The 15,804-nt window shown below is 47.4% G+C and overlaps 1 protein-coding gene across 3 annotated transcripts in view; it reads left to right on the top strand.

Annotated features, from left to right (window-relative positions):
- Nucleotides 1–15,804, top strand: part of pebp4 (phosphatidylethanolamine binding protein 4) — a 93,702-nt gene that overhangs the window by 62,620 nt on the left and 15,278 nt on the right. For all 3 annotated transcript variants that reach the window (XM_076271004.1, XM_076271007.1, XM_076271006.1), the window contains exon 5: nucleotides 15,641–15,686. In XM_076271004.1, the coding sequence (XP_076127119.1) occupies nucleotides 15,641–15,686 (46 nt within the window). The remainder of the gene's footprint in view (nucleotides 1–15,640; nucleotides 15,687–15,804) is intronic.

Genomic DNA, 15,804 nt, shown 5'->3' with positions numbered 1-15,804 from the left:
GAGACAGCAGGTCAACACAGAGAACAGTGAAGGTGGGAGAGAGAGCAGGCATGTCATGGTCGTGTGTGTGTGTGTGTGTGTGTGTGTGTGTGTGTGTGTGTGGTTGTGTGCGTGTGTGTGTGTAGTTGTGTGTGTGTGTGCGTTCCCGTGCGTGCATGTGTATATGAGTGTTTGTGTGCGTGCCTGTGTATGTGTGTGCGTGTACAGTATGTGCGTGTGTGTGTGGGTGAGAGAGAGCCTGTGTGTGTGTGTGTGTGTATGTGTGTGTGTGTGTGCATGTGTGTGTATGTGCATGTGCATTTGCATGTGTGTGTGTTTGTGTGTGTCAGAGAGAGAGCAGGCGTGTCATGGTTGGTCAGAAGCAGCTGTACTGAGACGGACTGGAAGAGGGCGCAGAGTGCAATGGCCAGAAGAGCCAGGACATTTGCAAACCCACACCAGCACAAAGTTCCTTTTTTGGCACACTAATGGATTGTACTGATTAAGAGACTGCAACTGTGGTCGTACATTTGTGCATTTGTGTATTTACATAGTGTCTGTGTACATTGTCTTTCTTTACACATTGTGTTTTGTGCATGTGTGTGTGGTTGTGAGGGTTCATTCTTATGTTAGTTGGTGTACTTGTTTACGAATGTGTGTGGTTGCATTTGGGTGGGGGTTGGTGTAGGTAACTTGTGTTGATGGGTGTGTTCATTTACTTTGTGTGTGTGTGTGTGTGTGTTTATTTGTCTGCATTTGTCTGCTGCTCTGTGTGGTCACAGGCCTCAACCCTCATGACTGTTAGTGTTCTGTTCTGGAGTGTTGTAGTTCTGGATCACTGTTCCAACCAGCAGAGCGGCGGCCGCCACTCCCTCTCACAGCATGCCTGGGCTCGGCGCCACGCCGCGCTCGGTCTGTCGTGGTCGGCCGCGATCTCCTCACCCCGCTCTTCCTCCCTCCTGTCGGGTCAGTTGCTCAGCCTCCCCGGCCCCAGGCCCCGGCGTCCCCCTCCGAATAGCTGCGCTGTGCATCGGGAGGAGAGTACCGGCGAATCCATCCGATTTAGATCAGCGGGCTCCCAGAGGGACGCTCAGTGTTGCCGGTGTTGGAGGACATGTTAGCGCAAATAGTGGAGCCATTGTGAGGGTGTCAACGCAGCTGCTGTGCCTGTGTGTGCATTTGTGCATGTGTGTGAGCAAGTGTGTGTGTATTTTTTGTATGTGCATGTGTGAGCGAGCCAGCGAGTATGTGTGTGTGTGTGTGTGTGTGTGTGTGTGTGTGTGTGTGTGCGCACAATCTCAGTGCCTATGGGAATTCTCTCCTCAGTGCTTCAGCTTGTCCTTTGACTGTTGATGGGATTATGTGTTTTTCTGCCTCAAAGGACTGCACTTTTCAAGAAGTCAGCGTGTCAAGTACCGCTGTGTTCTCGCACCAGAGACTCCCCGTGTAGCGGCGAGGCAGCAGCCGCGGCTCCGCTAGCTAGCGCTGAAATGTTTTCCTCCTTCTCTGCAGAGGTCACTGTGGGTGCACCTAGCTGCTGTAGGAGGTTTTTTCTGTTTATGTTTAGCACTGTTGAACTCTGATAGCAACACACAAGGAGCTACTGTGTTTCCATTAGCTCCTAAATAATCCAATAAATAATGCGCTTTTCTGAATTGAAAATACAAACAGAAAAAAAAAACAGTCAAACTATCATTTTGAAACCGTACAAAATCCTATCTTATACCTTTTTATTCACATGTTATGGCAAAACGTTTACATTCTGACATGATATTACAGCGCTGTATATATTTTGTACCGCTGATTTGTGTCTATTTGATGCACTCAAGGCCCCAGTTTGACTGCCTGCTGGTGTGTGTCTCCCCCTCCCAACGAGAAAGCAACATCAGGGGAGGGCCGGTCTGCAGAGACAAAAAGCCTCCACTATTGTTCAGAATTCTTCTCTCATTGTGTACCTCTCCCCAAATTTCTTTTCTCTTCAGTTGTACTCTTTCTTTCTTCCCCCCCCCCCCCCGACATGTTTGGTGTTTATGGTCTCCTCTCCTCCTCCTCCTCCTCCTCCTCCTCCCTCTCCTCCTCCTCCTCCTCCTCCCGCTCCTTCTCCTCCTCCTTCTAGCTCCTTCTCGTCGTCGCTCCTCCATTCCCTCATTTGCAGCGCCTCACACCTCTCACGGGGAACATCTGTGTGTCGTCGGCTCAGCGGCTGGCACTGCAGATTGGAGGCAGGCAGCGGAGCTCGTCTCAGCCCGAGTAATGAATGCGCAGGGCTGCCCTCTCGCTGCCCCCCCGACGCCTCCCGGTCCGAGTGACAGATTTACGAACATATGTGGATGAGTTGTTGCCCCCCCTCCTTCCTCTCCACCCTCCTCCCCCCATCTCCTGCGCAACAATCCAGAGGAGCTCTTCACTTTCCTGGTGAATGCGTATAACCTCCGCGGAGACCCCAGCAATTGAATCGCGTTGCGAAAAGGGTGGGCGCTGGAAAGGAAAGAAAAAACATGTCATCTGTTTTCTTTTGTTTGCATTTTTATAATATTATCTCTGTTGTCTGTATTTTGTTGTTTCTTGAATGCCATGTGTATCACTTGGGAAAAATGCTAACACTAAGGAGTTAAGTTTAAGTATTGCATTTTCATGGAGAAAAGAATATATATGCACATACACAGTGTGCATCTTCAGGCCGAGCTCAATTCCCCCCCCCCCCCCCCCCAAAAGCCGTGAACTCAACCTCACAGTAAAGTGTGGGCAAGTTTGTTTTATGATCCTCACAGGTGAAGCCCAATCACCAGCACCTTGTCTGCTCAGAGAGACAAGCCTTTTGAGTTCAAACGAGTTCAAAACTCGAGCGGCGATCTTTATCGCATTAGGCGCTCACATCTTCATTGAGAAACACCCCCCCACCCTTGTGTCTGTCCAGTCTCAATACAGAACAATAGCACTCTAACACGGACGTGCAGCTGAGGGAGATCTAGAATGAGGACGACTTCATTCAGCTGCACACTCAAGGAGGCATGAAGCCAGAGGTGAGAGCCACTGGCGGTCGTTGAACCAGACACTCCCTCCTGTCCCACGTTCACACTCCCACTCGCTCTCTCAGCCTGGACACACACCACATTTTGGCAGTCCTTTCCTTGAACACAATAGATGCAGGTGAGGTTTTCAGTGTGTGTGTGTGTGTGTGTTTGTGTGTGTGTGCTTTTTGAATGTCAATGGATAGATTCTTTCAGATAGACATAAGTTCTTCTACTGTCTTTGTACTGAGAAAACAAACTGGTTTCAAACAGAGTGAATGTGTATGTGTGTTGTTGTTTTTGTGTATGTGTGTGTGTCTTACAGTGCATGGCCTTGCATCTGTGCATATGTGTAGGTATCTGCTCTTCTACCATGAGATTGTCTGTGTATGACATGGAATGTGTACGTGCCTGCACACAGGCATATATGCTTGTATTTTTTCATTAGTGTGTGTGTGTGTGTGTGTGTGTGTGTGTGTGTGTGTGTGTGTGTGTGTGTGTGTGTGTGTGTTCTTCTTAGTGAAGGTGCTCTTGGCTATGTGCATGAGGATTGCATGTCTAGTCCATGTTGTGAGTCTGTACCACCACCGTCATCATTACCCATCTCCTCCAGCGAGGGCCTCACCTCTCCCTGTTAGTGCTCTCGCAGGCCCGATATGCAGTGCAGCCCCGTGGGCCGTCGTGCTTCTCCTCCTCCTCCCCCTCCTCCTCCTCTTCCTCCTCTTCCTCCCGCGAAAGAACAGACTTACGTAAGAAACCTCCGCTCGGTGCCATGCCCCGTCCACGCACAACGCTCTCACGCTGCTGCCGCTTACTCTCGCAGCCTCTCGCCATTCACCACAGCGACTGCCCTCCCTCCCCGCCGGAGCCCGCGGATGCTGCTGCTGATGGTGCCGGGATGCGGTTGCCAGGGCGAGGGGACTGAGGTGCTTGGCCAATGCTAGTGGGCACACTGGGCGCTAGCGGTGCGGAGGCTGTGCCAGTGCACGAGCCTGTAAGCGTGGGACCTGGTGCTGCTGAGGCCAGCATGTCAAGTGGAGGGGGCTCTGTGTTTTCGGAGTGTTCTCTTTTTCTCTCCCAGGGAGTGGGGTTGCTTGCAGCACACATCTGGCCAGGCTTTGATAAGTCTCCTCTTTTGATGGGCTTGACAAGCTTGTGATGGTTGTGCTTTAACACTGCACCAGTGAATGATTTTTTTTTGTACTGTGGACAGTCTCTGCAAGACACACAGAGAGACTGTCAGAAAAAGATATGCTCATACCTTTTCTCTGGAGGGTTTTTGGGAGAGTGCTTAAGGTTTTTCAGGTCATGTTCCTGGGATTTTGACGATAATATATTAGGTAAATTCTGAGATTTCATTTTAGCCTTTTTAAATAGCGCTTCCTATGGCTCTCATCCCTTCCCTCATCCCAGCATTGAGTCTCATTCTATAATGCAGTACATTATCCTAGATATATCACCTCTCCAAGAAAAGTCCCCAGGCCCTCAAAAGCCCTCCATAATCCAGTCTAGCATGCTACAGACAGCAAGGGGTAAAGAGGAGAAATCACACTTGGATCTCATCCACAGCCAAGCCTAGAGCCGCTCACAATAAAGGCGCTTCTTTTAAATGTGCCCCCTCTCCTCTCCTCCACACCCACGAGCATTGTGAAGCAAATGCCGGTTCCTCCATGAGAAGATTTTGTAGACGCTGCCACAGACAATGTTCCCCCACACAAGCTGGTCTCCCTCTCTCTTTCTCTCTCTCTCTGTTCTCCACTCTTTCTCTTTCTTTCTCTCTCTCTGTTACCTTTCTCTTTAAAGCAGGATCTCTGGCACTGCTCTTGCCATGAAAAAGAGAGAGAGCGAGAGGGGAGAGAGAGAGGGTAGAGAAGGGAGGGAGGGAGGCTCGGCAGGAGACAGGTGGGGGCTGCTGATGGCTGCCTACCTGGTCTTGCATAAGCCAGCAAATCCTGGCAGAGCTGGACACGCCACAGAAAAAAAAAAGAAAGGAAGAAATGAAGACGAGGGAGCCGGGGGAGGGGTGGAGACAGGGAGGCGAAGGCCGTCGAGGAAAGCCCCTCCGCTGAGGGGGAGCATTGTGAGCATCGCTCTCCCTCTCGGATGAGGTGAGGAGGAGGAGGAACGGCACACTGATACGAACACCTCACCCACAATTTAGCTCACCCAAAATAGCCAGCGCTTCAAATTCATGCCCACAGCGCCGAAAAACGGAGCATCAATTATGCCGTGCCAGGAAGAAAGCTGCAGAGCACCAACTGAAAAGCTCAGTAAAAAAAAAAAAAAAACACCAACGATAACATGCTTAAAGACTTCAGAGTACATTTAACGCACTTAAAAAAAAAACTAAACTGGGGAGGGGAAACCACGGCGCGCTCATCAAGGCCAAAATATTTAAGCACTTCCCAGTAAAGTACCTCACAGTAAACATCTTCAGACTTTATGGAAATAGATGAACTCTAACTTTAAGAGCCATATTTTGATCTCCCTCTCTGTTATGCTTAATGCAGAAAAGGCTGTTTGAGATGTGTGCTGCTGTGTTTAGACATGGAGATCTAGTTAAAATTGACAAATTCGATTAATCATTTCTCTATAAACCTCTGTATAAATAGGTGATATGTAATGTTGTACAAAAGAGGAACATTGTCATTAATGTTTAACCTCACTTTGACCAAGTAGTATCAGCACTGTGTTCAGTATAAGATACCCATGCCTGGTTGCTTCTACAGAGCTTCATCATGCATGTCAATGCTTGTGATGGTTAATGATGATCACTGTATGAGCTTAATTTATTTATCCTAACCGTAGGCATTCAGAAAAGTCTTGGCATATTTTATTAACAAGAAATCGAAATGCTAAACAATCCTTCAGGTCCTGATGTCCATTTTTCAGCTTATTTTCATTTCCCTGGCTGACCCACAGCCAAAACAAACATGAAGCCCTTAACACTGTCAATGCCTCTGGTGTGTGATCTGTTTTCAAGTGAATTGAACCGACTTCAACATAATGTCCTCTGTTGGCATCTTGGCGCATTCTTTCCCTGCAGAAGATGCTGCTTCGTCCTGTTGGATGCATTTCCTCGTTGTGAGTTGTGTAACATCACACTGAGGAGTCCTAAAATATTCAGTGAGACCTCTGATCTGTTCTATCGACCATTACCGCATCAGGGAGGGGGGGAGGGGGTAAAATCTTCCGTTGCCGTGCGGACTTCTTCAACAACAATTAGTCAGGCAGCAGGCAATTCTATTTCTGGTTTCTGACTTTTTCTGTCTCTCTCTTTCTCTCTCTCTCTCTTTCTCTCTCTCACTCTCACTCTCACTCTCTCTTTCTCTCTCTCACTCTCACTCTCTCTCTCTCTCTCTCTCTCTCTGTGTCTCTCTTGCTCTCCGCCGTTGCCGCTGCTGCTGTTCTGGTGCAACTCCAAAGCTGTGTATAGATTTCTCAGTGCTGATGAAATTAAAAAGACAGCACATTGTGTGTGGTGTAGCCTGCAGCGACGCGCTTTGCCTGCGAGTTCACGATACGGGGTTGAGAGGGGAGTTCCTTTGGGGGGGATTAAATAGTTCTCTCTTTCTGCCCCCCCCCCCCCCTTCCTAACTCCTCCCTCCCTTTGCTCCCCCCACCCCCTTTTCTGCTACCCTCACTCTACAGGAGTAGAAACAGCTCACAGGGCTGAGTGGCAAGGCCGTGTCTCCGCACCGCTCCTCGCTAGCGCAGCTACGCTCACAGGTAGGAATGAGCAATGGGGTCAAAAGGTTAAGAGGGCCGTGGTTCACAGGCCCGCATCCCATCCAAAAGGGGCTGCACTGAACTCACAAAACAACACATGCCGCTTAAGGACCAACCGCCGTCAGGGCAATACATCTCCAGCCATAGCCATGGTTCACAGCAACAGCACTGGGAACACTGGGAAGGCCATGTGTCAGAGGCCAGTGTGTGTGGCATTAGGGGGAGGGAGAGAGAGAGAGAGAGAGAGAGAGAGAGAGAGAGAGAGAGAGAGAGAGAGAGAGGGAAAGAAAGAGAGAGAGGCCTCTTAGTGTGTTAAACAAATGCAAGTGCAAGGTTATTGTCTCGCAGTGTTTTGGTGCTGGCCTCGACTGCCGAGCACTGCTGCGCGGTGTTGAGAGTGCCGTGTTCGGAGGTGAGGGAAGGGGAGAGGAACGAGGATCACTTCCTCTTCCCTCTGGCGAAAGACGAGTGTGCACTCTTCTGTTTGTTTCTCATGCATCGCAGAATTCCCACTGTAGCCTCCATTTTTTATTCAGAGCTATTTAAATTTTGATTTTTTTTTTTTTTTTTTTTAAATGTCTCATTCTCTCGGGAGAAAAAAATTCAAATGTGTATGTGAGTATGGCAATTACATTGTGTGTTTTCATAGTATGATTTCCACAGGTGAAAAATTATGGAATTAACAAAGAAGCATTTTGCCCTTGTAATTACCATTCAAACAATTATGTACTTAGTTTTCTTCCAACAAATGCATTCAGCATCATTGTTTTTCCGCAGTGACGGTAGCGGCTTGCGAAGCACACATAAGACTAAAACCTTTCATTCCACCAAAGGCCGTTTTTTGGTCACCATCAATAAAAGCATAAAAGCATTTATTTCCCACGTTTGTCAAATTAACAGCATACTCCATCTCCCATGGGACCTGTGGTTCATTAACCTGCATGTGAAGTGGGACTGGTTTCCAGCGGTTACCGTAACCTTCGCGCCATCTCCATCTCAATTATAATAAAAGAATTAAACATTGACAGCGGCAGCGATTCAAAAACAGTGCTGCCTGCTGACGACTCTTCAGTCCCTTTGTGTGCGCTCTCATCATTAGACACACAGAGAGAGAGAGAGAGGACGAGAGAGAGCAAGAGAGAGGAGGGGAGAGAGGACGAGAGAGAGAGAGAGAGAGAGAGGCTCAAAAGCACACTCACCATCCTCTCCTGATCTTCTACCTGTCTAATCACTGCAAAGTCGGTTGATTGTGCTAATTTATGTATGAAAGACAGACGACATGTATTGTCGTTGTAGTCGGTGTCTGTGATTTTGCACTGTTGCTTCAGTGCATTGCTACAGTGTCAATAACAATGGAACAAAGGATTTGCCCGTTCAACACAGTCTGCTGGCGTAGTGTGCTAGGGTGAAGACAGCCTTCCGGCAGCATGTTGTTCTTAAGGGATTTTGCTAGATAAATCTCACCTCACACACACCGACCCTTATTTTTACCTTCTTACCTGTGTTCTGAGCAGAGTACCCCCCCCCCCCCCCCAGATAACCAACTTTTACTTTGCCTGTATGGCACTGTACATATCTTGTGATCTTGAAAGGATTTATTCCCAGATAACCAACTTTTACTTTGCCAGTACAGCAGCCTGCTGTGCATCTGTGTGTTCACAGCATTTACAGGAGCTTGCATAATCACATACAGTATAGTGGGTATGTCTTTTTTAGCTTGTTAGCGATGCCTGTTTTAGCCATCACCGATTGTCTTTTTTTCCCTTCTCCTTCTTTCCCCCCCCCGTTGGCTGAGGTTGGCATATCTGCCAGTGCGGCTCCCGTGCCGTGCCAGCCCATGCCGTGTGTGGTGGTGAGCGAGTGGGCAGGCCTGTCAGCGGTCCTGTCACGCGGGGTGTCCTGCACTGTGCCCCCTCATTTCCCTATCCCCACGATCCCGCTCTCGCCCCCACACCCATGCCATCCACTCCGACAGGAATCACTTGACCTTGAACTGATTAGGAGTTTTTAATTACACGCCTGTTGAGCCCCCCCCCCCTAATCCAACCCCCCTACCACCACCCACCACCCCAATAATGGCCCTTTTAATTGACACTCCTTTAATTGGAGGGTCTCCGCCCCCAAAATGAACTTACTCCTCCTCGACGCCACCCCCTCACTTAAGTCCAACAGGTCGCACAAAAGGAAATTTTGCAGCCAATGTTGGATTTTGGAAGCTGATATACTAATCTGGTGGTGTGAAGTACACCGAATTGCATCACTTCAGTTGGAATATCTGACTCAATTGGCTCGGCATATTTGCATTGCTGCAGTTGGCTCACCCAGTTCAAATGCAGAAACATTGTACAGGATGTTACTGGCACTGCCTAATTACCAGATTCATTATCTGCTACACAACAGCAGTGTGCGCACGAAGCCTGTTCTGTTTTCAGTAACCTTGGTGTTCTACTCAGTCCTGTGGTGAGAAAGTTTTGAGAGCTACTTTTCTGGACGTGCTATAGGGCCCAGGATGAGGAGTTCTTCTAGCTCCAATCCAGCACTGTCCATAGTTATCATCGGAACAGAACACAGAAACATGACATGTCACTGAATATGCTCATGTTGATTAGCAAACACATGTACATGCTTACACATCACCTGATGTCTCTCTGTGTAAGTCAATCTGAGAGAGAAAAGGGTCTCTGTGTACGTGACTGTGCGGTGTTATTTACAGTACATGACTGTGTGTGTGTGTGTGTGTGTGTGTGTAGGGGTGACCTGGCACCACTTTGTTTGCTAGCTGGTGCCGATACTGTCGGGGGTGAGGGTGAGTAGGCAGCTGTTGCGTTCCAGGATTCCCTCGAAATGAGTCAGCCAGTCCGCCAGCCCCCATCTCCTGCCTGCCGACTCACGCTGTTTGTTACCTTGGGAACTCGGTCCGGGGGCTTCCCTTGTCAGCGCTGCGACTGAACGCGGCAGAAACCAAGTTGCGCCCGCTCTCTTTGCTCCGAGCTTTGCCAGAAAGAACATAACAATTAAGTGACCAACGAGCCACAGCAGTTTCGACGAGACAATTAGCATTATCGAGTGAGCACCAAAGTCGGTCCCCCAAGGGCTCTGATCTGGGGGCTTTGCACTCTGGTACAGCAGGTTCAGACTGTGGAGTCCAAGAAGGCCTCAGCACAATCAGTGGTCAAACTCCCCATCTACTTGCTTAATTCCCTACCATTTATATTGAATGTTCAAACTCTACTAATGGGTTTTGGGTGGTAATTTCTTAAACCAGTGGTGTGAGTAATAAAGTATCTGCCTTAATGAGAATCACCAGTGTCACATCGTTTTCACTTTCTGTCTCACACTGTGTGGGTGTGTGTGTGTGTGTGTGTGTGGGCCCAGGGGGTGACATGCCGGCTAGTGACACTGGCGCTGGCACCGGTGAGAAGAGTCCACTTTATTAACTGGACTGTTTGTGTAGAGCTGAACTGTGTTCATTACTAAGTGGAAAATGGGCTCGCTTCACTCGAGCTGTTAGAGTGCTGGAGGACTCGTTAGGCGAGTTAATTTGTAGGAACCAGCGGTGGGCAGTGAAGCAGAGCGTGTAGCAACTCCCCCACTCTGATGGCCACTCAAGGTCCAGGCAGGGCCATTATTATCATCATCATCATCATCGTCATCATCGTCATCATCACCACCACAGCTCAGCCATGTATTATGGTCTGCTTTAGCTTAGATTACTCCACTGCTGCCCTGCCCCCCATGAAGCCCATTCTTTTGTTTGAGTTCTACAGCTACCAGTAGGTCAGGCCTATCACAGTGTTTCTCATACATGAGTGCATTTGCCATTAGAATGGTTTTAGTGTGTAATGTGTTGACTTAAGCATATGTGGTGGATGTAAACACACTAACTAGGACTCCCAATAACAATTTAATAGAAGTCAAGTGCTATTGTGTTTGTAGTAAATTTAGTCATTTATGTGGTAGTGTGAATTCTCAGTGTAGATTGATAAAGATGCTAAGAATGGCGTTGAACCTTTTTTATACAATCAGTGCGTTAAACACACATGTAAATTGCATGTAAAATGACGATCATATAGTGATCGTCATTCTTAATGGAATCAAATGATCTGAAGTCATAGTAGTAGTCTCAGTCATTTAATTTTGCCCCCAAGATTGTTGTAAATCACAAAACAGAATATGGAACCGGAGCTATTAATATATGTGTTGATTATGTAACTCCATTTTTCATGTGTGAAAGGAACCAAATGGCTAGTTTTGAAACACTGCTTTTCATGAGAGCTGAGCCTCGAAATGTCTGCTCTCCAAGCGAAGCGTGTTTGTCGTCTTGCGAATTCACAGCCCCTGCCGCCAACAGTGAATGAGATTGAGGGGTGAGGCAGGCAGTGTTGAGGAGGCTACACAGAGACTTTGGGTTGAGTGGGAGAGGAGGAGGAGAAGGAAGGGGACAATGAGGGAGGGATAGAGAGAGGGATGTAGGGAGGAAAAGATAGAGGCAGGCAGGGGATGGATATGGTGGAAGTCCAGCCTCAGAAATAGAGCTGTGAACGCCATCTGTCCCACTCTCGCTCTGCTCTTCCCCGTCTGTTAGCCCCGACTGAGAGGCTCCGGCGCAGTGCAACTCCTCTCCGCTCCTCTCCACTCTGCCATGCGGCCTTGGCCTTGGAGTCGCTGAGTTCTGAAGGGAGGTGGGAATGGGAGGGGAGGGGAGGCTTATGGGGTGGGGGATGGCAGTGTGGGTGCCACTCACTGTTGTAGGTGTGGGCTTGGAGGGGGCGTAAGAACAGAAAGAGAGTGAGAGAAAGAGAGAGAGAGAGAGAGAGAGGTGGAATTCTGGGAAAGTGAGTGGTTGCAGAGAAACAGAGAGAGAATGAGCGAGAGAAAATTAGATGATGGAGGAGGAGGAGGAGGAGGAGGTGTGTGTGTGTGTGTATGTGTGTGTGTGTGTGTGTGTGTGTGCGTTTGTGTGTGTGTGTGTGTGTGTGTGATTGCAGAGTGTACTGTAGCTGCCTGGGCAGCGCATGAGTAAGCCATGCTGACAAAGGGAAGATCTCACCCACACACACACGAGGACAGGGGTGGGTGGGCAAAAGCGGGCATCCCTGATAACCGGCCCTCCTTCCTCTCCGCTCTCCTCCCCTCCCCTCCCTCATCCCTCTCCCTCTCTCTCTCTCTCTTTCTCTGTCCCTCTCTCTCTCTCTCTCTCTCTCTCTTTCTCTCTCTCTCTGTCCTCTCTCTCTCTCTCTCTCTCTCTCTCTCTCTCTCTCTCTCTCTCTCTCTGTCTCTCTGTCTCTCTCTCTCTCGCTCCTCCACCCACCTGCCCTCCCACCAGGTGAGTCCTGCCTGCCTGCTGGAGGATCCCGCGCCCGCGCTCCGGCTCAATGGAAGGGCCCCGCGCTCGCTCGCTCGCTCGCTCGCTCCACGAACAACGCCTCTTATGCAAGCCATCCGAGGGTGTCTGAGGGAGGGCGTTAAAGGGCTTTGCATGCAGCTTCGGATCAGACTCGGCCGCTCGGCGCCCGGGTCCTTTAGTCAGATGAAATGCGTTATGTGGGCCCGCGTGGATGCAGCACAACCCACAAGAAACGGAGCGCTAGTGGGCCAGATGAAATGTAAAGCTGCATCAAAAGCGGCTAGTGTGATGATAACTCATCCTTTTCAGATGCACATGTGATCCTTCTGCATTCAACTTGTTCATTATGGCATCTTGCAAACAAAGGACAGATGATAAGCTACACACAAAATCCATCGCTATAGAGATGTATTGTTTTAAATCAAAAATGTTTTACTTGAAGTGATAATGAAATTAGACAGGGCTCTTGTATACCTCATGGATAGGCATATGTGCTTAATTTGAAAGCGGCTCATCTGATGCATGTGTAGAGATGTCAGTGGGAGTCCGAGGATGAGCTGGCCTGTCCTAACGCTGCTCCTGTAGAGATGTCAGTGGGAGTCCGAGGATGAGCTGGCCTCTCTTAACGCTGCTCCTGCCTGGGCCGCCCCCCCCATGTGTGGTCTCCACAGGGGTCGGCGCTCATGTCACGAAAAAGAGTGACTCTCCCTGGGCACCGTCTCTGTGATCCAAGCTCACGGCGCGACAGACAACCACACGTCCTTCTCTGTCCAAACCCCAAGGGCCTCTAGTTTCTCCTCATCTCTGAAAGAAGAATCACTGGTTGGGATCTGCGGTTGGGCAGATTTTTCTTCCCCTCTGAGGCTCTGGGCGAAAATGGGTTCTAGGAACATCAGGTCATAGGGCTTCCAAATGCTGGAAGCAAATTTAACTGGTAATGACACGTTGAGTGTGCCGTTGATTAGTTTGTTGACTGAAGTTGACGTTGATTTGGATGAATGACTGCATCAATACTTGAGCAATTTCTTGGTGAGATAGCTAAAAGGTCTAGGGGGGAAAAATGCCAACCAAGGCACCTCCTACTATCCTGCACAGCATTCAGACAAGAACAAAAGACATTTTTATCAAACTGTTAAACACTGCAACATGTTTGAATTTCATTCTGTGCATGCGTTGTTCACACACATTTGTAGTTTTTTGCTGTTTTAAAACATGCGAATAACATTCTCCTTCGAATACCCTGGAGTGAGAGGGCAGTCGGCTCTGTGCGCGGGGTGAGGGAGAGCTGCTGCCTCACAGACCAAGTGGGAAACCATGTGCCTTTTGCTCCCTGAGCACTGTTGACTACGTGTTGCCATGACGACAGGCTTGGATTCCGCAGGCTGTGCAACTCTTGGGTTATTCTAAATAAAGCGGGTGTTTGTTTTTTCTTTCCTTCTTTCTGTCTGTTTTTCTGTTTTTTTTTTCTTTCTTTTTTGCACTCCTCTCCCTCTATCTCTCTCTTTCTGTCGATCATTATGTCCTGAAGTTTTAACTCATGTGCTTTGACAGAGGCAGTACGCAGCGTCTTTATGCTTTAGGCTGCGTTGGTAGGTCCTTCGTGATTTCCATAGAAGAGGGTTGCTCTCTGAAAGCAATGTATGCAAGAACAAAGATTGCTCTCTATGCATATTTATGTTTACAGACATTAAATGAAATACCAACACTTAAGATATATTTATAGCTGTCTACTTCCTGTGAGAAAAAGTGTTTTTCCAATATGTTATCACCCTCTAACAAGCTAATGCTAATGTAATATAAAATACATTAGCACATATAATGTGATTCATCTCATTTTGTTAGATGAATGTAAGTTGTCATGGTATACACACAGATTTATCAAGTTGCAATATTCTTAAATGTAATGACAATGTAATATTACCTTAGTCACTCTAGGCTACTTATGCAACTTCATTTGAACATTCAAGTGCATGACTAAGAAAGAGTGAAAGATTAATGCCAGTGCAAGAGCAAGTGTTGTGCAGGACTGTGAGTAGGGATTTGTTTTTTGTTTTTTTTACTTCTTTTTGGCACTACTGTGAACTCAAACATCAACATTTGTCCATGATTTTAGGCATAATGGTACACATTATTTCTGCTCTCCACAATCTGTTATTTTTTGATACCATTAGACCATTTAGAGCATCATGATAATATTAGCACACAAATGTCATGGAAAGATTAGACATTGGGTAACTACTTTATTGACTAAATACAATACAGTTAATGTTGTATGCTGAACCTGAGCATACTGTACCTGCAGACATGATGGATTGATTATATATGTGTTATGCTAGTGAACGGGTTCATGTCGTTCATACAGTCATATTATTATGTGAATGGATATTGGGTGAATAGGTGTCCGCATATTCTTTTTCTCTGTAATGGACAAAGCAGTTCACAGGATATGTGCCAAAGTGTGATCTTTCGATATGATGTTTTGTGAATGATAATTTCTAGTCATGATGAACAGCAACCAGCCTCAGCAGAAGCTCCCTCCAGAACATATTTTAGATCAGCGCAAACTGTAGAGCTCTCTCCACCACAGTGGACAGTCTGAAATAATAAAGTTCAATTTCAGAATAAAATTGAGAAACTGTGAGAATGCTTCATCATAACTCTCCATTACTCTCCATGTTCAATTCCTAATGACCACAAGGGATACTTTTGGGAGGTGTTCCACTGACAGCCTGTAGGGGGCGATCAGGGGGAGTGAACAATGAGAGAAAACACTGTTTCACTGAGTGCATTGTTCTATGCTGCCTGCCTGAATGACTTACTGTACATGTGTCATAATCTCTGAAATTCAAATGGAAAGTGATATTAAGTTGGTCTTTGGGGTTTCGACTGATATTATAGGAGAGTTTTAGGTCTAATGAATGGTTACTTCAAATAAGCAGACCCCATGTTGTCCACCCACGTAACCATACGGCCTTATAGCAGTAAAGAATGAAATCTATTAGGAAAATAGTCCTCATTGCTGTTTTTTTCACAGTCTGTGTTTGACCACAAGCACCTTAAGAATAAGGGTTTAAATATGACAAATGTAGGTATGCCCTTTCATATTAAAAAAAGCACACTATTCATTTGTGCTCTATGCGAACACCGTTCCTAGGCAACTGGAAGTTAATGTACAATTAATAATATGGGAACTTGTCATTCTTGAATCCAATCACAGACTTAATTTGCCTGGGAATTGTCTTTGTCTCAAGATATTAAATATTGCCGGATCCCAAACGGGGGGCACATCGACATATCTAAGCCCAAAACCCCCCACCAAGGCCAAGCACCTGCGCCAAAGAGAGCCTGGAGCTCAACTCCCATTAAGCCCCCAGCTCTCAAACCCCCAGTGACGGATGATATGCATCTCAAAATGGCTCCCCTGTCCCCCATCACACTAATACAGGAGCATAGAGCGCAAAGCCTGAGATGCACTTGACTGTGTGCTTTTAATGCTCTTAGTAAATTCCTCTGGCGATTGTGTTGGACCTCTCTTGCTATCTGACCACTTGTTCACTGTATCTGAACTCTACAGGGCAGTGAACTGAGGACTGGGACCATTATAGGCTCCGTACTCTCAGGTACGTAGTATTCTATACGTTAATACATTCAGAATGCTACCTGTGGACTTACCTATCACATATATACATACCATATGCCACCTGCTGATTTATTATTCACATAATTGTGTACTGCATG

The sequence above is a fragment of the Alosa pseudoharengus genome, unplaced genomic scaffold (genome assembly GCF_046254945.1).
Source record: "Alosa pseudoharengus isolate Yale_2024_CS ecotype anadromous, Long Island Sound unplaced genomic scaffold, YU_APseudo_1.1 YU_APseudo_1.1_scf_6, whole genome shotgun sequence".
NCBI classification, from domain to species: Eukaryota; Metazoa; Chordata; class Actinopteri; order Clupeiformes; family Clupeidae; genus Alosa; species Alosa pseudoharengus.
This window is presented reverse-complemented; position numbering and strand designations above follow the sequence as displayed.